This window comes from Corvus hawaiiensis, chromosome 2 (genome assembly GCF_020740725.1).
Source record: "Corvus hawaiiensis isolate bCorHaw1 chromosome 2, bCorHaw1.pri.cur, whole genome shotgun sequence".
In the NCBI taxonomy this organism is placed as follows: domain Eukaryota; kingdom Metazoa; phylum Chordata; class Aves; order Passeriformes; family Corvidae; genus Corvus; species Corvus hawaiiensis.
Genome location: NC_063214.1, coordinates 89779839 through 89805443, shown reverse-complemented (window position 1 = coordinate 89805443; position 25605 = coordinate 89779839). Strand labels below are relative to the sequence as shown.

General features: G+C 39.3%; 1 protein-coding gene across 9 annotated transcripts in view; it reads right to left on the bottom strand.

Moving 5' to 3' along the window:
* The window catches only part of OCA2 (OCA2 melanosomal transmembrane protein), a 190801-nt gene that overhangs the window by 141188 nt on the left and 24008 nt on the right, over nucleotides 1–25605 (bottom strand). For 6 of the 9 annotated variants that reach the window (XM_048324885.1, XM_048324895.1, XM_048324938.1 and 3 more), the window contains 3 exons: nucleotides 23890–23942; nucleotides 22669–22958; nucleotides 353–451 (listed from right to left, as the gene is read on the bottom strand). In XM_048324885.1, the coding sequence (XP_048180842.1) occupies nucleotides 353–451; nucleotides 22669–22937 (368 nt within the window). In that variant the 5' untranslated portion in view covers nucleotides 22938–22958; nucleotides 23890–23942. The remainder of the gene's footprint in view (nucleotides 1–352; nucleotides 452–22668; nucleotides 22959–23889; nucleotides 23943–25605) is intronic. The other 3 variants (XM_048324919.1, XM_048324910.1, XM_048324876.1) reach the window with 1 other exon arrangement.

The window sequence follows — 25605 nt, the reverse complement described above, 5'->3', positions numbered from 1 at the left end:
CTTCAGGATTTGGTGTGTAAGCTCCATTATCAGGACCTTCCCTATAGTTCTGCTTTGTCTTTCAGTGTGCTTTGTGTAACAACACGTGGAGGAAATAAGAGCACACAACCTGCAGCTGTCTAAGCTTTGGGCTCTCTAATCACCCTGACCTCAGGCCTTACATCCTTCCCTTCCCTTTTTTCAGGCCCTTCTCTGCTACCAAGGTCCTCCAGAGTAATTCTCTGCTTATAGCCCCTGCTATTCACTTTATTTCCCAGAAGGTTTGGCGTTAGGATATAAGAAAGAACCACATGCAATTAAATAGAAAAGAGCTTAGGAAAAAAATATTTTGAGAAAAATGAAAGTAACTCACCCATTTTCCTCTGAGGAAACCTTCAGTAGTGGTGTCTTCTCTGTAAAACCAGTGTTTTTTGACCTCAAGCTGAATAATTTTGAAAAATTGAAGTGATATCTTTGGAGGGAGAAAAAAACCAGAATAGTAAGTATGCAGTAAAATTATTCCCTACAGATCTACAGAATATTTTGCTACAAGTCCATCTAATTAGTTAAATATTCTTTAAGAATGGTATTCACCTAAATTAGGGTTTTCATTACATTTGAACTAGACATGGTAGTTACTTTCTTATACTCACGGGGGACTCTTTTATATAGGTTTACACTAGGATACTTCATAAAATATGAGAAAATAGAAGAACTTATTTCCCATGTTATTTGAGACATGGATCACAATCTACAAATCTACTAATCCCTAAAGTAACCTTGATACTCTCTGTATTAGGGAAGAAAATCTGAATGCAAGTACTTCATTTCTGCAGCACAATCCCTTCCAAATGGTTTCTGTCAAGTCTTGGTCCTGGTGTTGCAGATAATTAAACAGAGCATAAGCAACTTCTTGCCATATTGCAGCTTAGCATTGTGAAGGAGCTTTTGCCAAAGTATAAATCCTCGAACTTAAGAAGCAGCTGAAGACAATCAGTCACAATCACAGAGGTCTGTCTTTGGGGCAGGCTTCTGGGAGAAACTAAATAATTGAGCCATTTTAGAACATCCTCCCATGACCAGGCTCTTTCAGAGACATTTACTATCAAAATCAACATTATTCAGGTACACTCAGATTTATTCCATCCAAAACTGTAGTCTCCCACCACCAGAAAGTTTCAAAGAAATATGCTAGATATACAGTCAAAATGCAGGTCTCAATACACCCAGAGGAAACCTACTTAGAAGAAACCCAAAATTTCTTCTACTATTGCTGGACTGTGAGGAGCAAGAAACGATAAAATCATGGACTACTAAATAAATACGCAAAGGTGACTGGGTATTCAATCTTATAAGAACAGTTCAAAAAGAAGGATTTGCGTATTTGACTTTATAACACGATGGAATACAGTGAAGTTTCTTACAATTTGTAGAGCTGTGTCTGGACTCTGACTTTGTAAAATTAAAACTTCCAGGTACTGCTTCGGCTTGTTTGTTCAGTAGTGTTTTCAGTCAGAAGATGCGCTAGGTGCAGAGCAATTGCATATGGTTATTTCAGCCTTGAGTGTCCACAACACTCATTCAAATTCTGCTGTAAGCCACATAGTCTCAGCAGAAGAGAGTGAATGAGAGAGATTGAATTACCCAGTACCTCAGGTCAAATGTTGGGCAGATTACAACTCAGGCGCTACATTGCACTGAGACTTCATCTGTGAAGAGATGATTGCATACTCTGAAGCTATCAAAGTGCTTCCTTTTTGAAGCAGAAGAGTATCATTCACACAAAAGAAAGTCTAAGTGGAGAAACCAGTGCTTTTGAAGCAATTGCTCTTCTAATTTCATCATGGCTTTCCATGTAAGAGGCTACCTAGAGCTTTTACAAAATGGAACCCATAGGGATAGCAAGAACACTCTCAGGACTTTAAACATGTGCTCGGCAAGCATTGCTGATATGCTCCTGGCTAATCCCAGCATCCAACTACACTCAAAGTCTGCATCCAAAGGGGCAATTTTGATAACAATTCTGATGGTGGACCTTGAATTTGTGTGTTCAGAAATTTGACTCATGAAAAGACCATTTAGCTGTTTCTGCTTTTAAACACAACAATGTCACTTGCTCCACAGGAAAAAAAGGCTTCAAATCATATATAATAAATGCTGTTCTGATCTTACCTCACCTTGTTGTCAGAGACTGACTGAAATATTATGTTTATGACTTAAACATTTTCATGAAGGACTTTTAAAACTGTATGACGAAAGCTGCAGAGAAGACTACCGCACCCTGGATGGGGCTCTGAGAGGCCCTACACCTCTCGCTGATGAAGATAAGATGAAGTAACAACTCAGGGCTTGGGACATTCACAAAGCACAAGCTTAGCACCTTCAGGGTGGAGACCACAGCCCCAGGGCTATCAGCTGCCAGGCTCTCACAGACCCCCTGCACCAAAGGATGGGGGGAGAGAGTCTTTGGGTGTTGGAAAAGTCTCTGGTCAGAGGCGCAGTGACTGCCCATCCTCCGCCGTGCAGACCAGCTCGGCTGAGGGGCCCTCACCCAGGGAAAAGGCCGCATCCATGTGAAGGACAGCAGAAGGGGGCTGTCATGGCCCATCAAAGACCCCCGAAAGGGGTCCCCAGACCCTACATCAGAGATGATGCAACAGATCCACAGTGTTGCAAGGTACAGTGTCAAACTGGCCCCCTACAGGGGAGACACATGGGCATTCCCACCTTCCCAAAGTGTATATTAATCCACTGGATTCTATACTCTTCAGCATCTGGCACTGTGTGGTGGCATGGCGACGGCAACGGGGGACCCTCACCACCAGCAGACCAGATGGAGGGGAGCAACGAGACATCTTTGAGACCCTTGGAAGGGTGATATGCTTCCACCTAACCCCTGTCATGTCTCCCTGTCCCCCACCCTCCATGCACACTTCTTTCTTTTTTTCTTTTTCTGTCTTTTTCTTTCTTTTTTCTTTTTTCTTTCTTTCTTCCTTCCTTCCTTTCTTCCTTCTCCTTCCTTCCTTCCTTCCTTCCTTCTGTTTTTCTTTTGCTTTGCCTCTTTTACTATTAAATAAAATATATCAATTTTTTGGCACCAACATCTAACCTCATTTGGTTTTAATCACATTTTTGGGTACATTTTGAAAGTTCTTTCCGTTTTGTACACGGAGACTTAGTTTTCTTTGCTCTTCTGGGTTTAAACCGGATCGTAACACTTGTGCACACCATTAACCTTTCCGCACTTTCTTTTGTTCTTTTTTTCCTAGGATGTGTAAATTCTGAGACTAGTAACCAGAACACTTTCTATAAAAGTTTCAATTTTCTTCTAACTGTTAGGGGCTGATACCAACATTGCTTTGTGTTACACAGGCATATGTATCTCCACGGACAATCCACATCTCAGCAGCTCTTCACCACTACTGTGAATAGCCAGTTTGCAAAAAGGGTTGAAGGGCAAAGCAACCACAGGAATGGCAACAAGAAAGAAAGGATAAAGGTCAGGTGGAAGGTGGTTTAAGTGACAGAACCTGAGCTGAAGTATTCAGAATGCTAGTTAAAGACAGCACCTTCACTTTCTTCTTACACTTTGTTACCCCCACTTGCTGGCACTGGTCCCATCACTTTTAAAAGAAACTCGAGCTGAACAGATGGCCAAGAATGACAAAGACAGTAAAAACAGAAAAGGTCTTCAGATAAAGTAAAAACAATTAGTACATGACAACATCAATTTGCAGAGAATAAAAACACATGGACAAGAATAAGCAGCAGGAAACAGCCAAGCTTGACAAAACAAAAATAATTAGAGAAAAAGCAGAAGAGCCTCAACTCCCCCATGATGTGATTACTCTAATTAGAGAATGAGAGTAATATAAACAATAAAGCTAATTAGGGCATAAAGGAATCTTGAAGGATGAAAGCTCTAGAAAGAAAAGTTGCAAAAACATTATTTAAAAAATAGAGATGGATTATAAAAATTAAATTCATCATTGAATAGAGAGCCTAGTGCAAGACCCCCATGCCCCTCATACTTCTGCAGAGATGCTATAGATGCAATTTGACCATCCACTTAATCCAAAGATAACAGATCATCTGCAACCAAAACCTAGGAAGGCCCAAAGACCCCCTGCTGATAGAGGAAGAAGTCTGCAGTGCTCAAAAACCATCTTAGTATCACTCCTGGTACTCCTAAACCCTGCAAGTAGCTGGTAATTGGGACACTGTCTAAATAGGAAACAAATCAAAATGTGACACATTTCAAAACCAAAGCTCACACTTTGAATGTTTCTTCCTGATCAAATAGCTAGAAACTTCCATTATATCCACACGCTAGAATGGAGTGCAATCCACTTCTACTGAGCAAATCAGCAACATTACCAAGACACTGATCACCAGGTCAGCTCATCAACCCATTGTGGATAGGCCTCTTTGCAGGATGAGAGGACCACTGGATTTATACTGTGTGCAGGCAAGGATCTGGTAAGCTGGACACCACTTGTGTTCACAGTTCTTTTCTCACGGTCCAGACCCAAAAATCATTAGCATTTTTTACATCAAATATGAGAATCATAGAATAGTTTGAGTTGGTCAAACTGGCCCTCTGGAGAGGTACAGTGAGAGCAGGAGATGAAAGGAAGAGATGTGGGAGACTCCAGTTGCTCCCACTGATGGGCTGATGACTCCTCAGACATTAGTTAGAGTTGGCGGCTGAAGAGGCCTGCGGTTTTTACCTACAGCACACCACTGCTTCCCATTACCTGCAGCTGATACTTTCCTGCCATCAAGCACTAGACCTGCACTCTGACCACATTTTCAGGCATTTCCTAACTGTGTTTATATCTGCAATTTTAAACAAAAGGAAAAGGAAGACTGTGGTGGGCACTGATGTTCAGCCATAAGCAACATTTGAATCCCAAATGCACTACAGCAAATGACACCAAAAGAAATAAACATCCTACAAGAGCCTGAGAAAGCAAATGACCATATTCATCCTAGTTAGGCTGCAAACACTTAAAATAATCACTAGGTCTGATTGGAACCTATTATTTAGCCTTGTATTGAAAAGATTTATCATGCTGCACAATGCATTGCGTTCAATCCTTATAATAAAAAAGATTCATTTTAAATATCAGCTAATATAATGCTTCATCTCCCATATGTTATGTCATGCACACAACTATCAGTTGGGGAGCTATTTCTATGAAAACAGAAAGCAGTAATTCTCACTTCCATGGGAAAGATTTGGTCAGAATTGAAGAAGAGGTGAATATGGAAGCATATATATTATGCAAGAACATCAGCAATTTTGACAATAACTTATTAAAAATTTCACTATATAAAAAATTAAAATCAGGGGGAAAAAAGAGTTAGCATGCTTTCCTGAATTAGTAATCTAATTCTAAACTAGTAACTAAAAATATTATAAGCATGAGGTTGCCTCAAACAAAAGCTCAAGAATACTACTGAGCCAAGAGTTTTAAGAAATACAACAACTTAAGCAAAATTTCCTGGAAGAGAAGTCCAGAGTAAAAATATGAGAGATCATTAATCATGCAGGGGACTAGTCACAACAGCGTGAATTTAATTTATCATTTCTACATTCTTTTAGAATAAAACCTTATTTCAGAAGCTTCATCTTCCCTGAAAACATTTATACAAATCATATGTACTGAACTAATTACTCTTATCATAACTGTAAACAAGCAAAATGCAGAAATAAATGGAAAAGCAGGGGTTAAAAAAAAATAAAGAAAAAACTACAAAGAAAGAAAGCCCCAGACCAGCTTTTGACTGCACTTAAAACACTTTCTCCCACCAGACCTGGTATTTGTAAGTTTCTGATAAAGTCCACTTTTTGAGGAACAGTTACATGGCAGAAACTGTGCTGACCAACATCATAGCATTCAACTCTTAAACCTTTACTGTGCACTAAGCAGCTGTATGCATACAGCTGACAACTTTATGGTATGCAACCCTCCGTGATGATTTCTGCTCAGCAGTAGCACATCGTGGGGAAATTGCTATGACTACCCATCACAAATGAACTAATACTAATATTAGTATTATTATTAGAGTATTAGCCAGCTAATACTCTCAGAGTCAAGGAAAGAATCCAGAGCTCACATCTCTCAACATGTTCCAGATGTTTCCTGATGACTGCTTTATGTAGCTTCACCAAATCAGCAAATAACCTCCAGGCCCTTTAAACCCATGCACCATTAAGATGTCAGAAAAAATTAGCAGTGAAAGCATTACTTAATACAGACTCATTTTCTACTTGACTTTTTAAGTTTTCTATTAGACAGGACTGTACAGGATCCTGCAGAGGGATCCCCAGAGAGGGATCCTGAAGGGCTGGCACTACCTGATACCTGTGAGAGGTACAGCCAGCTGGCCGGTCTCATGTTGAAAGACATTGAGTTGCTGGAGTGTGTCCAAAGAGTAAATAGGGTGGTGAAGGGTCTGGAGCACAAGTCTTATGAAGAGCAGCTGAGAGAACTGGAGTTGTTTAGTCTGGAGGAAAGGAGGCTCGGGAAGACTTTATCTCCCCCTGCCTGAAGGGAGGTTGTAATGAGGTGGGTGTCGGTCTCTTCTTCCAGGAAACAAGTGACAGGACATGATGGAATGGCCTCAAGTAGTTTCAGGAACAGTTCAGATTGGCTATTTGGAAATATTTTTTTCACAGAAAGGGTTGTCAAGCATTGGAACAGACTGCTCAGGGAAGTGTTAAGTTACCACCAGGTAAGTCAGATATTTAAAAGATGGGTAGATGTGGCACTTAGGGCCAGGGTTTAGTGGTGTTCTTGGCAGGGCTGCGGAAACAGTTGGACTTGATAATCTTAAAGGTCTTTTCCACCCTAAATTATTCTATTATTCCAAATTGAGAAACATATGCCATGCCAAGACCCCAGGCAATTAAGGAACATGCTTAAGAAATGTGTAGAGAAATGCGTGCTGAGCTTATTCTAGATGGAAATGGTTCCTTATACAGGGCACGCACAGTGTGCTTGCTTCATTCACTTCTGCTGGATTTGGAAAGTGAACATGTTCTGCAAGGGCAATTTTAGGTTCAAAAAATAGCCTGGAAAATAGAGTGCTGCCTGTGATTCCTGTTTTAAAATCAAATCGGGCTTTGGAGGTTTACTGTACTTCTCTGGAAAAAAAAAAAAATTCAGGTATCTCCACAGTTTGGTCATTTGTCTACCTTAAAACTGTTTGCCTGCCTCTGTCAGGGAAGCTCTCCATCAAGAAGACATAGAGGTATAGTTAACAGACCAGGAGCTCACTGCAGTGGGTGAAGATAAAAGAAAGGACTTAACCCTTAAGCTGCCATTAAGCATTTCTGACTCTACCTCAGAGGAACTGTTCTCCACACATTTTTCTGCTCCCATGTCAGGGCATCATGAGGTCCATCTACCCAGTAGGAGGGGAGTCAGAAGCAGGGAGTGGCTGTGGGTCTGGCAGGGCCATGATCTTCCCAACCAGGGCCTGTTCCACAGCACCCAACAAGGGAGCGGGGACAGGATGGGGATGGGGACACAAGTCAACCCTGATTTCATGATCATCCACTAGGACCACAGTGATATGGCAGGTCCAAAAAACCTACCATTTGAAGGAGTGAGAAGTTGCACTGAAAAGAGTATCTGCTGTTTCTTCCTCTAATTTTTCTGCTTCAGCAAAGAAAATTGGAAAGCTACAGGAGACCACATGGAAAACTGCAGACAGTCTGAAGGAGAAAATAAATTTCAGGAGCAGATGCTGTTAAAAGAATTTAGCTGTTAGCAGCTGCCAGAAAGCTGCAAATTTGAAAAAGGTATCAGGAGCCAGTATGGGTAGTGGTCCAAATTCCAAACCCCCAGTATCTCTATGGATTACACTGATAACCTGTTAAGAGCTATTATCTGCAAATGCTGCAGGGTATACTGAAAAATGAGTCTGCATTAGGGAGGAAATTTATCAGGAACACTTAAAGCATGACTGCACTTGTGACACTTCAGTATATTCTGCAGACTTGGCTTTTAAATGCTAGCATTTTTCCTTGATATCCTTGGCTTTTACCTTAACTAGCTCTGCTGCTAACTGAACTTATGATAAATAAAGGCGGATCACACCTTTTTTCTAGTCCATAAGGGAATTCGAAAAATCTCAAACATTGAGAAAGTGGTCACAACTTAATGCTTTAACTTTATATCTGACCAGACTCTCTTAAAGATGCAGTATGGGGTGCTTAGGTGATGGAAATATGAACAGAAGAGTAGGTCTGAGATACAACTAGATGATGTAACCACCTCTAGAGAAGGTTGTTATTCGTCAAGCATTGAAGTGATAGAACGTTGTAGTCTCAAAGGTTTGGGGGAACATATGTTGCAGCAGGAAGATTTACTTACAGACCAGCTGAATTCAAGAATTATGCAAGAAAAGGATGCACTATTAAAACAAGATTACTGGCCACTTCCCAGATGAAGGAACATCTTCATACACAACAGTGAGGCAGGATTATTTGGATAAAATTTTCCTTAATCCAAGCAATGTACTGACAAGCTGTGACATGCATTGATTCTTCTGGCCTTGTATAGTCTTAAGATGTATTCTTATGCCACTCACCCCAGTTTTGGAGGCTGAAAAGAGTAATTAGTTAGCTATGCTTAGAGATCACGTAAGGAAGAATCTATTTTTTCCTTTTTTAAGCATTTCTTTGCAAATTGTAGTTCCATATGTTTCATTCCAAGAATTTGGATAGAAGATTATTCAAACTGTAACTTTTGGATAAAAAAAGACTTTGTCACTAAAAAAAAAAAGGTGTCTCCATTCCTTAGAGTCAAAAAAAAAAAAAGCCAGACATCTACCAAAAAAAAAAGCTCATTAACAACATGAGAAAATGTGGCTGATCTCTGTGCCTGGAGAGGTGTTACAGAGGCAGGCCACCACACAGCTTAAAAAAACTCAAGTTGTCATCAAATTAAGCTTTGTTTTAAAAAAACGCATATGATGGATCCAAACTATTGTAAGCTTGCTGGGATTAGTATTTTTTCCTTTGGTCACAATAAAATGAAATAAGGTAAGTTCAAGCATACTCATATCTGTTAAATAGTCAGGTATTACAATATAACTGGGACATTTTATGTGGCCTTTATGTAGATTCTGATCTAGGTGGACTGGACCCAGCAAAAACGCTGAAATTTGCTTCAAAGCTGGAGCCTGAGACCAAGTAGACAAAGAAGAAACAGCAGTAAAATTTGCAGATAAATACTTTCTAGTGGGAGATATAGCTGTCATGTTTTGAAATAACAGTATTAAGTTGATAAAATAATAGATGTTTTTTCACTTGGAAGTCCTTCCATTATATTTACTTTTTTTAATTATTTTAATTACAATGGAGATACTAAGAATTCCTTTTCATGTTCTGGCTGAGCATCAGACACTGAGGTTTTTCGTATAAGCTTTGCCATCTGAAAGTCTGCTTTAGGATAGTTACTGGCAAGAGAGTGATCTCTTCAAATCATTTTCATCCTCCACATCTCCCATGTTGTCTATACAAGGAACCTCTGCAGCAACAGAAAGACTTTTTCACTGAATAATATATAAGCCTTACACAAATAATCTCTATATTAGTGTAATAAAAAGTACTTTTTTCATGCACATTTTATTTGCACTTCGATCAAATCTCTTTTTTCATACAGAAGAGTTTTCAAAAAAGTTACTCAGTGTTGCTTAAGCATACAAAAAAATCTATTAACAAGTCCTTCCAAACATGATTTCCTTATAACTTCCTAATAAGTAACTTCCAAAACAGAGTAATTCCACATAACTAGTCATTTGCATTCCACCTTGAGTTATATCAGAGACAAAAAATTTTAAAGTATTGAAAATCTCAGAGGAACAAATTAAAGAAACCAAACAAAATAAAAAGTCAAATCATAACAATAAAATATTTTCTCTTATATTTGGATGATATTCAGTGAAATCATTCAAGAATAAATGCAGTTTTATCTCACAAAGATGCTGCTCTTCCCCACAATAGCCCTTCACTAAGATTGCTGTTACGAATTAACATACGCAGTTTATGAGTCTCAGGAACTTCATGCCATAGCCTTAGGTTCTGGTTTGCTACCAGACATCTTTTTCTGCCTTAAAAGGCCTTATCTATTTAGACCCTCAAGTCTACAATGTCAGAGAAGGAGCTTCTAATCTGTATTAATAAGCAGTTTTGAAACACAGATTTTTGATTCTTTGCTGACCAAGGGGAGACTAATTTAAAACACAAGATCAGAGTCCATAAACACATTCAACTGAAATTCTCGAAGTAAAAAGGAGGGGAAGAAAAACAACCACCAAACAAATCAACCCAAACACTGAGGATTATAAGTAACACATTCCAAAGAAACTCTGAAAATTTGATTGTCTCTTTCAGGGTAGCATGCAAATTATACTCAGCAAGTCCCTCCTAAAGTGGGGAAACTGATGACAAAAACAAAGAATAATAATGCCATTTCAGCTTCCCTTCCTCCTGATATAAACTCTAAACCTTCTCCAGGTAAGAACATGCTGCTGTGCACTGAAAAGCCAAAAACCAAAATCATGCCTCTCAGGGTTCATAAGGAAATGCCTCTTCCTACATGGCAGATGGCTTTGTTCCTGAAATATAGCTTAACTTGACATCATATTTCTTCATACACTTCTTCCCCCCCTGTCACTCAGATGCCAGACTCTTTCCTCTCGTACACCACATTTACTTCGACCCTATACAGAATGGAATAAGTTTGGTTACTCCATAGTCTCACAGAGGTGACTTCCTTCCATATTGTTCCTGAAATAGCATATTCCTCATGAGATATGTGATAATATTTGTTATGTATGTTTTAAAAATTAGCACCATCCCAAAGCTAAATAATCCTGGATACTGATCATCAGAAAAATCGATAGGACAATAACTCTTCACATACACATGAAAATCTCTGGCCACCCAAAAATGAGGCTACATAAATAAAACTTCATTCTGTGCTCCCAAAGAAAAAGAAAATACAAAAGGGAAAGTGTCAGTGCCCCTGACTTAAAAAGAAAATTCTTCATCAAGGGATTATCTGCAGAAAAGGGGAAAGCCCATGCTTACATGGCTGCTCTATGTCAGCAGCTTCTCTACAGCAGAGATGCAGTGGAGCACAGCTAATATAGACAGTTAAAGACAGAAGAAATTTTACAAGTGTTTTGATTCCTCAAGCAGATACAGTGCCTGAATAATCTATTAATTTTTCAATCAAAAACACTCATTAGCATTCTTAAAAGGATGAACTAAAACCACTATTTAAATGTTTAAAAAGCAGTTCTTGTCATTTTACCATGTGTTGAACCAGACAGTTATGCAGCTATTTGATTATCTACTCAAATGGATCAAACAGGGTTAGTGTTCTTGAACCAACAGCACCTCCAAATAAGAAAAGCTTGAAATGTAAGAAAAAGTGCAAACAAAACAGTTCTTGCATATATTTTTTCAATAAAACAACTCCAGAAATCATTGACAATAGTTACTGCATCAACAACTCTCTTTTTAATACCATCTGCACAGGCACTTTGCAAAAAGAAATTATCCATAGACTGTGACATAGCAGGAAAACTGAAGGATATTCTGACAAAAATGGAAATGCAAAGGAGCCAAGTAAGTGGATACTCTTGGCAGCAGGGCAATAAATAAAATAAAAAAACAAAACAAACAGCAAACAAAGAAACAAAAAAAGACACTAAAGTGCCCATAATCAGACATCGTTATTAAAAGTATTATGGAAGTAGCCCTTCTGCACCTCAAGAAACAACATAAAATAATAGTTGTTCCTCTACACAAAAATAACAGTTAAGGGCTCAAATAATTCAATCTCATTTGAGTCGTGGCATCTAGAAGTAGGCTACAATTGAAAAGAAATGTTTTAAAAACAAACAAACAAAAAACATTTATGAGAAGTAGAGACCCATAGCAGGTTGTCACAGAGAAAAAAATCATTTCGTACTATTTTTAGGCTATGGAATATGAAAGTTAATTAGAATAGTGGAAGAATTGAAGCTACAGGAATTATTTCCTCCAGTAGCATTAGGAAAAAGCGTGGGCTGAAGAGAAAAGATAACATGACACATGGCAGAGCTAAAAGAACAGATTTTAACTTAAACAAACTTAAGACAAAATCACACAGACAAATTTTAAAAAGGGCATTGATTAGAAAGGATGGACTCCATCAACATTTTTTATTCATCGCAAAAGATACGGCTGCAGTCTCAGCTCTGAAGTATTATTCCAGTTAATATATTAATTTATTTTGGGCAATAACTGTGGAAACCAACAAGCTGCTCTGAAAGTTTCACAGAGCTCAACTTGGACACAACCACTTTGTACCCTTGAGAATTTGGTTTGTACCCATGAGAAGTTTCAACATCAACAGAAGCAAGAACCCAAAACAACAGATGAAGAATGCACAGCTGCACTGGGGAGGCTGTTATTTACTTTAGATTTGTTTTAGGTGGGTGTTAATTGCAAATAACCAGTAGTTTTGTGGGGTGTTAACATAGAAGCCAATGGGGACACAGCACGAGTTCCAAGAAACTGCATACAAGAGGCTTTGTAGAATAAAAGATGCTTTTTGCCACTGCCTGGAGGTGTCAGTGTATATATGTGTTGTGACCCGCCTCGACAGCAACAAATAACCTAATGCTGTAACCACAATAAGACAAAGTGTGCTCCTACCTGCAACTTTATTGTTAATGAAGGCTAAATGTGGTACAGACCATGACACCCTGAAGATCTCATTCCTGAAGAGATACAGATGCAGTACAGGTGGGATCCAGCTGATTAATTTTGCATCCAAATAAATAAATTCCATTACATATAAGGAAGCCAGTGTCAAGACTTAATTTAGATTACCTCAATGTATTATACGTATGACCTAAATATTTTCAGGTTCATATAGAGTTTAGGAAGTATGAAGAGCCAGAATTGTCTGTTCTCCAACCTATCTGCTTGAGCCTAAAACATTTTTGGATTGGCATATCAAGAAAATTAAATGATCAGTCCTACTCCAAATTGTAAATAGATTGGTACATTTGTTAACTGCTTTTGATGTAGAGTTCTTGTGTGTTCTGCCTCACAACATCAGATTTCCAGCTGAAAGAAAGCATGACAGGTGTAACAACATCAGTAGAGCTCTATCAACTTTTGTTGACAGAAAAATAGATTCAAAACTGTGATTAGTACAATGTCCAATACATACAAATCCATATGACAAATTCACTTCTATCAAGGACAGTCTGTCTTCTGTCAAAATAGGCAAGTCAGAATATTTCTGGCTCTGTAATCTTCTTCAATACTTCCATTCAACTAGGAACAGGTTTGTAAGGAGTGCTCGTTGCCATTTTACTTATGGTTAAAAACAATGGTTTTCCAAACACTGATGTCCAAAGTTTTTACTCTGAAATATCACTACTTCCTACCATTCTGGTTTGGCCTATTTTTGGGCACATACTACAATATGCCAAGTCGATATGACTCAAAAATAATGTCTAAAATGCATTAATTCCATTGCACCACTTTGTAGAGCATTTGTTTTCATTGGCCTGCACTGGAAACCACTAGGAGGCCCAATGTACAGCAAACAGTGTAGCTTGGCAAAGAAAATACATGCTGCCAATGGTTGCAACAAAAAAACAGGCGTTCATATAATATTACAACATAGCCCTTTTATCTTACACAATTAAAGACACATCAGAGAAAACAGAAGGGTATTCCTTGTTACCCTCGTTCTGGGTTTATTCTTCCTTTTAGCAGACAGATTCACTAAATTCAGGTTCATCCTTTCCAATGTAAGAGGTTTATATGCTGAACCAGCTGTCAATAGACTTCTAAAGAGGATTGCAGGTCCCATGTCATTAACATGACTGAGGAGGTAGAGTTGCTCTTATCACTTCTAGGAAGATTAGAAACAAAGAGTATTTGAAAGTGCTTTTACTTTTTTGTTTTCTTGGCAGCAGAGAAAAATAAATTGTGTAAGACCACAAGAGTGGGAGGAAAAGTCACTACTTACCCTACTCAGGATTAGACTTCTTACAGTAAATTGCTCAAAAGCATAGTGTTTCCTCCTCAAATACCAAGAGCAAAAAGCCCTGCCAGACATATCAGTTCAATGTGACTGCCAGTGTGGCCATCTGAGTGAGATGCTTTCATACTCCCCCACTGCCAGAGCTCCACTTCAGGCAAGGGAGTCCTTACAGAAACTCTGCTCAAGGGTACCAGGGAATGAATGGCAGATGGACTGTGTTTGCTGTCCTTAGTGACTAGCACAGAAAAGACAGAAAAGCTCTGAAAGTGAGTGAAGCCTTCAGCCTTTCACAGCTGCTTCTGAATGATGCTAATTCACACAGTACTGACTCAGTAGCTTCTGCTCCACTTTTTAAAACTGGCTGTAAGTGCCAATCTGTTTTGTATTTTACCCTGCCCAAAAGAAATATTATAAAAATAAGCTAAGAAAAAAAATTAAAAAGCAAAAACGAACACAAGTGCATTACTTCTGAACCCATCCAGTTCTGACAGCCCTGACTCCAGCTGATGGTGCTGTCCTTGATGTAGCTCCGACCTGCTGTGGGCAGAGCTCTGCATGGTCTCTGACTGCTGCTGGTCCATTAGCACAATTATTGCAGGCTGCCCCTGCAGCCCCATTAGCCCCTATCAAGCAGAGAATTGCTTGCTTTGTCACTGTCTGTAAGCATTTTGGTGACTCATTTATCAGAATACAGCTTTTGCTGTATTTCAGAGAGTAAATCACTTGAGCTCCTTATGTATAGCAGGTTTTTTTAAAAAGCCATATGATTTGCCAGACTACAGACTGTGACTCTTTTTTTTAAATTCACTGTCTAATTTCTCCCATCTACATTAATCTGTTTTTCCATCAACTACATTCAATTTAACATGAACTTCAGTTCTTTACTATATGACCACCGCTGTCCGGGAAATTTTTGCTGCAGCTGAGGAAAGATTTCCAGTGCTTTTAACACAAAAGGACAAAACACTCTGATGGCAATTAATTCTAATGAGAGAGAGATTTAAAGTTTGGGGCAGACTGAAAGATCCCTATCACCAGCAGAACTATGCTCTAAAACATCTGGTTCTAACAGCAAGCTATGAAAAGGAAGGAAGGAAAGGAAGGAAAGGAAGGAAAGGAAGGAAAGGAAGGAAAGGAAGGAAAGGAAGGAAGGAAGGAAGTATTTCTTTCTGTACCCCCTTGTGGGGTGAGATTGTTTTATTTTGTGAGGAATCATAGTCTTCCATGTCTTTATCTTGTTAACATGTCTTGCTTTTGTTTGAAAGACCAAGCTGTAAGTAGTTGTTAGTGCAAGATATTCAGGGTAAGCAAGGAATGCTGCTAACTTGGCTGTCTGGCTTCAAGGTTTGGGACTGACAAGTTCATATTCTTGTTAACTGCAGCTTTGGGGGAGTTGAAATTTTTTTTCATATCTGTGGATTGATTGCATCAGAGTCTAGCTTATAACCACAGAGCTAACTTGCTTTTACCTAATTCAATCCATAGCTCAGTCACCCTTCTCACACTCCATATTTCACACTGCATTTCACCTTCACCCTGTGACCCTTTTTAGCTGCATGGAAGAGTTTCCATTCATCTTTCCCACTACTCCTACTGCCTCTGCATTTTACTGGTATGTGTCCATATAAATGCTTCTCCTTCCACTTGTGTCTCAAAGTCCTCTCTCCGCCTCTGGCAGCAGTTCCCCAGCAGTCTGGGCAGAGAATGAGGCAATCTTTTTTGGTCAAATGTTCAGTATGAACTAAGCTAACCAAGCTCTCACCTCATCACCCTGACTATTAGACTAAAGACTGCAAACCCTTCCTCTCCTCTCCCTTCAGACCCTTATATTTTCAACAAAATAATAGTCATTGGAAAGAAGAATCAAGAGTATATAAACAAAACAATGCTGATTATCAGGAAATTTTCTTATAAAATAGAATATCTGAGTTATAGTTGCTGTTCTAATTGATGTTTCATTAAATATTTTTAAAAATACATTAAAAAGAAAAAAAATATTGTCTTGGAGTCTGGCCGATGGACTGTGTCTGGCAGATGTACATGGACCCATACACTTACCAAGAATTAGGAAATGTGTATTTAATACTACTCAGAGCAAAGCAGAGATTGTATTTCCACTTCCTACTGAAAAATTACATTAAGTGACCCCCACTAGCATTACTTCTTTTTTGATTAGACCGTGAAATCAAGATGCCCTCTCCCTCTATGCCCTCTCCCTCTCAAGATGTCCTCTCCCTCTATGCTCTGCAAAGTTCATGGGCTCCTGCTCTACCTCAGGCTCATTGAGGTCCACACCTTAAATTTCAAAGGCCCAAACTTACTGTCAAGCATTAGATTTCTCCCCATCATTCCCTTTCTCAATTATTTTGGCTTCACTTTCAGGTCTTGTCTTGTTCTACCCTTCAACTGCAGAGCCTGGGCCCACGGAAAAGTTGCCATGTTATCATGCAGACCACTTACCACCCAAAAAAATTGCTGCAGTGGCTGCCTATATGCATGTCCACCTGATGCAGTAATATATGTAAGGACCATGGATTTCCAATGCTTTCTTTTCCTTCTTCCTACTCACTGTCCATGAAAACTCAATTGTTCTTCCTCACATAAAACTTTTGCACATCTATACAGCAGAAAAATTGGGACAAAACTGAAATCTTATTAATAAGTGTAACTTTCCAGCTGCTAATGAAAAGTTATGATTTCTGTAAATCGTTTATTATGTCGGAGCTGCCACCTGCAAACATGCACATCAGTCAGGAGCAAAGCACACAGACCAATTTTTCAATGAAAAAGTTTCATGGTGACATGTTGAGTGTCTGAGTTATTTGCTTCATCATAGACGGCCAGCTACTCCTCATGTCAGCTATTTAAGCCCCAGGCATGCCCTCCTGCTCAACTGTGACTGGCCCTGTGCAACACATTTCTTTTCTAAGTCTTCAATGTAAAAAAAATCATTGTTGACATTAAAAGCCTTTCCTTATTTAAGCAGAGGTTTGCACAAGGAAAGTGCTGTCCAGTCCAATCTTGTATGTGACCGGCATCTTTCTACAACTGGCCTAAGAGGTCTCACAAAGACAAACCCCACGTTACCATATTATTAACTATTAGGAAAATAGCAGCTGCTTGCAAAATTCAACAGCTTTGTGGAATGTCACAGGCACTCAAATGAAACATTTGGCTTCTGGAGGTTAGTACACTGCAAATTTTTCACTGAGTGCTAAGCTCAATGTTTAGCCTGACAGTTGGAAAAGTGTGAAGCAGTTAATTAGTACCCCCTAATTCTTTCAACAGAGCACTCAGAAACAAAAATTAATAATGGTGGGTTCTTGTTTACAAAATGTTCTGTCAGAGTAAAAAGCATTTGAGTGGCTACATGGGAGCACTGTGATTTTAGTCTGTCAACGGCAGAACAGAAATTGTAGTATATGACCAATCTGAGATACTGTGAATAATTATAAGAAATTAGACCTGCGATGATGAATAATACAAAGCAACAATGAAATTTAAAAACTTTGAATACAGAGAAACTTATAATGAGTGAGGCCTGTTTCTGTATGTTTCATTAACAGCAGAAACTATGTCACAAAATCAGTCTTTTGCTGAACACGCCTCTTTTACTCAAATGAAGTCAAACTTTCTCCTTAAGTTACATCATACAACTACGTTTCAGTCTTCCTTCTGTTACCACTGCAAGATACCTTTTTCCCAGGAAATGCAGAATAGCAAATTAGAATGGGGCAGCAGAACCCCACAATAACTTATTTATTTGCCTATTGTGCGTAATATGGTCTTTCTGTTGTGCTTCCTACCATTCAACCTAAAGTTTTGCTAGAGCTGCTTATTGCTTCTTTTGAGTTTTCAGGCTTTGAATGGTATTTTATGATACAGTGTAGGCAACAGCAGGGAGCTTTAATCTCAGCTGAGAGTCTCAGCAGTTCCATGCCCCTACACAGTTTGCTCATGATAAGCTGTGTTGCAGTCACATGTCTCCATGTAAACAGTAAATGTTTGAGAGGGTCTATCTAAAACCAAATGAACCAAATGAAATCAATTAGCAAAATCAGACTTTAAAACTTCTTCAGTATTATTTTTTACTGCAGTGTCATAGCATTTAAAATCCTCACGGGGAATCAAACCTCAGAAATATTCACTATGGATAAGAAATGGGAAGAAAGCCAGAAATGCCATCATTCAGGCAGCAAGCAAGATAACTAGGAGTCACTTGAGAATGATGAAGGTAGTGGTTTGCTGTGAAGTCATCTATCTGTCCTGGACTCTTCTCTAATGTTTGTGTGATTGACATAAAAAATCAGAATGGTTGCTACACAAACATGCAATTATGATGTGAAAGTGATGCTTTCTCTGTTTGACTGTTAAACAGAAAATGATCCCATTTTGTTCTAATAGCCAAAGATCAAAATTAGCCTTAGGATGCACAAAAAAAAAAAAAAAAAAAAGGTTTATTGTTTTCATGGGGTTTTTTTCCCTTAGTGTTTTCCCCGTCTTTTAAATTGTCACATAAATTAAAGAAGCTTTTAAATTGTCACATAAATTTTACTTATTTAGACAGCAACCATGTCTTCTTGACATCTAATTCTAAATCTCATAAACATTTTTTAAACTTAGCAATACATCAACATAATTAAAAATCAAAATTGAGATTTATAATCCCTCATGGCTAAAGACATAACTTCACTCTCATACTGACTTCTCACTATACAATACCGTCTCCTCTTCCAGTTTCTCCAGCTAACAGGAAATACAATTGCAATCTTTCTGCTGTTTTGCTACAAACCAAGGATTCAACAGACACTTTTATCACTGACCTTCTCATTGCAAAACAATCTCCCTACTGATCCTGAGGCCAGAGATTCAGGGCAAAGGAAGAGATGGATTTGGTTGATTGTTTTTACTTTTACTTTATATTATGTAAGTGAAACTGAGGGAGAAATGCTGAAAGAAATAGTTTTGCTTGCTGAAATACATTTTCAAGCAGACTAAAAAAAAAATTGAGATTATTTTTGTTATCCTGTCGATGGATCTTCTTAATGATGCACAAAGAATAAAGTCCTCTAAGGACTATCCTATTAAATAACCATAAAATTCCAGGGCCAAGTTCATCCAAATATAACTTCAGTGGAGTAATGCAAAGTAATTGCTTACATGGAATTAAGAATTACTGTTCACCTCATTTCTATAGATGCCTTTGATGATCACACGAACAAAACCTGCTTCCTGTGGATCACAGAGGAGGATTTCAGATTTGGTTCATATAAAACCATGCTGTTAAGGTCTTCCCATGCAAATAGCACTGATAATGATGAGACCAAAGGGCCTTTTTGGGGGCCACATTCTGTACGTACAGAGACATGATGGAAAGGAGTAGCCTGTGTCTTTGGAGATGACAGTGCTGACATGAAGAGTGTTGCCCATGCTGCCACAAGCAGTGTGGAATCTTCCTGCACGGTAAGGAGCTCATGAAGGTGGCTTGGACCAAGGTCCATTGACTGTGAAAGCCACTTTCATGTAACTGTAATGAAAAGGACCCCGGTCAAGCCATTGTTTAAAAGGCTGAGGAATTTGAGACAAATGAAAAATCAAAATGCAGACTTCATTGCCATTTTTCAGTACTTTAAAAGCTGCATTTCTGATAGACCAAAGTACACCACAGGTCAGTGTAAACATATGCCTAGGCCAGGTGCATTCCAACTGAACAAGATGTCACTGGAACTCATTCATGGTCCACTTCAGAGAGTCATGCCTACACTGCCCACAGCAAGTAGGACTGAAGGAAGTATGTTGTTCACAAGAAGGCAGACAGGCTTATTTCTGGGGAAGGATGCTCTGGAAATACAGGATCATTAGAGTGACCATGGTGGATGGTCCAGACCTCCTCACACAGAGCCAAGAGAGCCAAAGGCAATGCAGTAAAACCTGGAGTCAGAAGGTATCACTCTTCAACACGGAAAGTAAATGAGAAGGCATTCTGACAGGCAGGCAGCCCAATAGGTACACTGACCACAAAATACCTGCAGGACTGTGCTACAATCAAAAGGAAATGCTCAGTCCAAAATAGGGTGGACATCTCTGTCCCAGGGTAAATGGCCCTGCTTAACTCAAGAACACTTTCTTAAAGGTAATTTTAGAGACCGAGATAAATCCCCTGTTCCATTAAATAGATTCTTTGGAAAGTCTTGTCTCAGTGTACAATTGAAAAATTTAGAGAACCTGGGAATCTTATCCTGAAAGATAATTCAGCAATTTAATTTAAGTAGATGCATTAAAGCAAACCATACAGACGTGCCAATTTAGTGAACCATTTTATGGGAGGAAAAAAAAAAAGATTTGGTCTCCTCGTTTTTTAATCATTAGTAGTTTTCTTTGCAAGAAAAAGAACAATTTACATTAAAAGCTAATTCTTATTCTAATTAAACTAATCAAACAACTTGTGACTCTGCAGAGGTTTATCCGTGCTTTTATCTGCATTTTGTTGGGTATGATTTAAGGGTAATTGCTCATATAGAGTGGTCATACAGGTCACATCAGTATTTTTACTGCACCTGATGTACATTGGTTAAAACACATGCTAAGGCGAGACTGATAAATTTAATCTCCATGCCCAAAACCAAAAACAAATCAATACTGGAAGAGCAAGAGGCAGAGAGAACAAGAAGAAATTTTGAGAGATCCTTTCCTGAACCCTAATATATTGCTATAGAAGATTAGATATACATTTGTCTGAAAGGAAGCATGGGCATGGCTATGGCTATTCAATTGTACATCTATTCCCTAAATCACCCACAGTGACTCCACTTTACTCAACACTAACAGTGTCAGCAAAAGACTTGGAGTTACTCCCTGCGCTTACAGGAAGGTAGGCCCCCCCATGATCTAGTATTTTTCATCTCTGGCACTTCAGAGGTTCACAGAAGTTGCATATCACTGCTACATAAATTCATATCATTCACTGAAAAATAATAGGAAGAAGTTTAGCCAGAATGGTGAAAGCTGGTCCATAAGAATACAATTGTGGATTTTGCTCACATGCCAGGATGGTAAATAAGTGAGTAAACAGCACTGGCAAACACAGCTGTAGCAGAACAGAGGTGTCAATTCACAAAAGAAAAACCTCGTCTTCAGATGCACTCGGTACTTCCTTTCTCTTCCCTTGCCTTCCCCCCATCCTCACATATATTTTGTACTTACCATGCTCTTTCAAAATAAGACATTAACTCATCCCTTCACATACTGAACTGAAGAACTTTTACAAGATTTGATTCTGTCCATAAAATTTTAGTCAGCACAAAAGAATCCTCAAAAAAAAAAAAATTCTGAAGGATTTATAGGGCTTTTTTGACCAAGATGATAATTTGATAACTTTTTTAATATTTAGAAAGCATAGCTATAATGATTTCCAGTTCTCACTCTGACGGAAACACTTTCAGATGCACATTAAAACGTTGACTGGGTTTGCTGTAGATTTCTATGCCATACTTACATTGTGTGTAAGTAAGTGGAACAGCAAAACTCATCCATCTAGCCAGACTGTCCTTTGCTCAGGTCAGGGAAATGCCCCAAAATGCCCAAAACTTCCTTTCTTCCCAAGACAAGCACATTTCTTTCCAGCTGAGATGGAGGGGCATGGGACAGATCTCAGCCCTGCTCACCAAACCAGAGATGTGACCAACACAGACAGAACTGTGGGGAGCCCCCAGGATGGCATCTCCCACATGACATGATTTTCCTGATTTGTAGCCACACAACAAAGGTCTCCAGCATCCGGGTTCCAGATATAGTGCTGACACTCTACTTCACAACTGCAGTGTAAGCCTTGCTCAATGCAGACACTGCCAGGCAGCACTTCAAGGCCTGTGCTCTGCAGGAGTTTGGATTAGGTACAGCACTTCTCTCTCACTTTGGGTTCTGTCAAGTCACCTCTAAAGATTCCCAAAACTACTCAAAAAAGTTGACCGTCCACCCTGACTGCCTTCCACTCACTGTGGCTGCTGCTGGTTCAAAGCTTTCAAAATCCACCTGAAATATTTTGGGGTCTATAAATTATTTCTAAGTTCTTAGAAATAGAATTGCTGATGTTGTATCTGTTGCAACAGGAAAGATTAACACCCCTGCCCAGCAACCTGCACCTTTCCTGATGCGGGAGAGGATGCATGAGGAGCACACACTCCTTGTCCACTTGATGTGTGGTGTGTCAGATGTCAGAGTTGTGCTATATTGTGCCATTTTAGGGTTTGCAGCCTTAGCTGTAGTGACGTCTTTATGATGCATTTTTCTGAAAGAGGTATAGGGTGAGATGTGAAAACTGCTTTATCTCTGTGTGTTTTTTGACACCAAGTAGAGAAGAAAAGCCAATTGTCTGATCTTGAAAACACAGCAAAATTGGCCCGTGGTGGCTATTAACACTGAGATTAGTTTAGAAACCTGGTGATGCATGACCCCTCCATGGCAATTACAACTGCTCTGATGTTCCATTAAGGTTTTGTTTCTTTGTGTGAGTTGGAGAAATATTCACTTAATGAACATACGTATCTATCCTGCAAGGAAACCAAAAATTAATTTTGATTTGGAGAAAAAACATTCTGTTTGTTCTTATTCTTACCTTCCCTGCATGGGCACAGGAGTGAAATCCTTCCCCAGGGCAATGCAGCTATCCTCCCCTATTGCTGATTTTTCACACAGGGTCTGTGGCTCTCCAAGACTCGCTACCATGACAGGATACTCTTTTAATAACTGCAGCTCATTGCAGTTTCTGGTCACTGGTTTGGCTGCCACCTTTGCAGATAAACTGGTTGGATGTGAAGATGTCTGATTCAGCTCCATCTCTTGTTGAATAGAAACTGTATTGTAATCTTTGTTATCCAAGTACATCTGTCCCTGGGGGGCGTTCTCCTAAAGAAAGTGAAAACAAGTATCTTAGGATTAAACTGAACTGACTCAAAGTTTACTGCAGTACAAGTATTTTTAAAATGCCAATCAAATTTTTTTGAATGCATTTTTAGGTATTTCCCTTGTTCATTTATTTATGTCAGTAACAATTACAATGTTTTAAACATCTTTGAAACGTCAAAATTAGCCACTATAAGCACTTAAATAGATAAATAGATGGGTCTTCTACTTTTTCCATGTCTACCATGATTTCCTCCCACAAATCTCCCAGTGACTTGCACTGACTTATCCCATAAAATAGGCCAAAATCATCTCTGCATCAGTGGCACAAGAGTCGCAGCTGCAGAACATCTTCTCAGTTTACAAGAGCACTGCTTCAGCACCACCACACAGCTTTTCTCCAGTAGCTGTGGTGGCAGCAGCCTCATAGAAGCCATCGCTCTCCACCAGCCCTTGTGCTCCCTCAGACAGCCCTGTCCTGCTGCAGATCTGCTGTTGATGATGGATCCTCATTAAGCAGAGCAGGTACTTGAGTTTTATAAAGAGAGTGTGCCATTCCAGCGGTTGCCAGAGGCATTTATGAAATGTGAATCAAACATTGATGAAAATGAGGTTTTATGATAAGATTATTAATGGTGATTATAACAAAAAAAAATAGTGCATAACAGTCAAAAAGCTTTTATGTTCTCATCATTAAAATTCAGCGTGAAAAGTAATAAAAACCACTTCAGAATCCCACAAAGTGCACAACTCAGACATGACGACGAAATTAAAGATCAGCCTGTCTTAAACACATGCTGTGGAGTTTAATCATGGGAATATTTCAGCATAAAGTGCCAAAGCCACTGCAGAGGACAGCAAGAACTCAGGAAACAGGCCCGTCAGCCTCCAACATCCTTCTGGTGGGGGAGCACAGCCTTGTCAGAGCACATACCTGCTCCTCCCTGCAGAGATCTCAGCACACGACACTTAGGTACTCCTGTAGAGCTGTGGGGCAAAAATAGCACAATAATAGGCTCTGCTTCAGTCCCGATGGGAGAAGTCACTTGAAACAGAAATGACAAACAGCAAATTATGATTTTGTGCAGATTTGAGCTCTCATGCCCTTGCAGGTTAGAAGGGAATGGATGCTACTGAAAAAAAAAGACTGCATATACAAGCTACCACAAACACAGGTCTTGACTCTGAGTAAAGGCAGGCTTGCTAACCAAATCTAAATCAGAAATTCCCCAGGTGGCATACCCTTCCCCAGTCCTGCATTTCTATTTCTTTCTATTCTCAATGCCCTTAGTTCTCATCTCCTAATATTTTTCACCTGTCCTTACAAGTAGATTGATAAACTTGACTCTTCCCATCACTGCACAGTAACTGGAGTACTGTGCCCAGTCCTGGTCCCCACAATTCAAAAATGGACAGACTGGACGAGTCCAAAGGAGGGCCACAGAGATGATCAAAGAGCTGGAGAATCTGCTCTATGAGAAAAGACTAGAGGATTTAAGTATTTTCCCCCTTGGGAACAGAAGGATCTCGTTGTAGTTTCAGTAGTTAAAAGGTGACTATAAAGAGGACATGCTCTCTCTTCACAAGCAGCCACACAAAAGAAAAAAAGAGACAATGGGTATGATTTCCATGAGGATAGGTTTCATCTCAATACAAGAAAGACATTTTTTGCAGTAAGAATAACAGCAACAACATCCCTGGAGGTAGAGGTCTCATCACTGGAGATTTTGAAGACAGGACTAAACAGGCTAGATGTTCTCACTGAGGCTCCCACAAAAGGTGGTCTTTCAAAGTCCCTTCCAACCTGAGTTGCTCTGTGAGACTATGATTAACAGCCTGGAAAAGATCAACATAAATAAGACTTTTCTTAATTGTGCTTTATTGGTTTTCTCTGAAGGAAATAAAATGAAAGGGAAGGCAGGGAGAGTGTGGTAAATAACTGAAAGAAAGAAGGTAGCAGCTATTGCCTTCACAGGGCTCCCATGTTTAGACATGGCTAGCATACACCAAGAAACACTAAAAACACTTCATTTTGCAAGGGATAATACCTGTCCTGGGATGCCTGGTGTAAGGAGCACAAACCTGGATGAAGTAAAACCAAACACACTCTCACTGAGCTGGTCTCCAGGGTTTCTCCAAGGCCTGAAAATCACAGAGCTTTTGCGATCAAAGACAAAATCCTGAGTGAAAGTCCTGGAAACACAGGTTTGCCACTCCTGCATGGTGGAATCTAAAGCTGGGAGGTGTTGGGAGGGAAAACAGAGGCCACCACTGTCCCACCAACACTTTATTGTCACCTCTGGTAACCTGTTCTAAAATTCCAAACTGTCTTCCTTCCAAATAAATAACTCTGAAATGCAAATACTTCCAATTCTAACTAGAGGAGATAATTGCTTTTGTCTTCAATCTCACTTTATAAATTTACATACTGGTTTTACTAAGATACTCTGCAAATCATAATAGAGATATCTGCCTACTTATTCCATTTTTCATAACATTTGGTTTGTCTGAGTGCCTACTGTGAAAATACACAGATTTTGGAATGATGTCATGCTGTGGAAATGTTAAACCTACAGCAACTCAGGCTGTGCTAGTTTTTAAAAGACAAAAACCTGAACACGACCTCTGAAATTGATCCTTTCTCACCCCA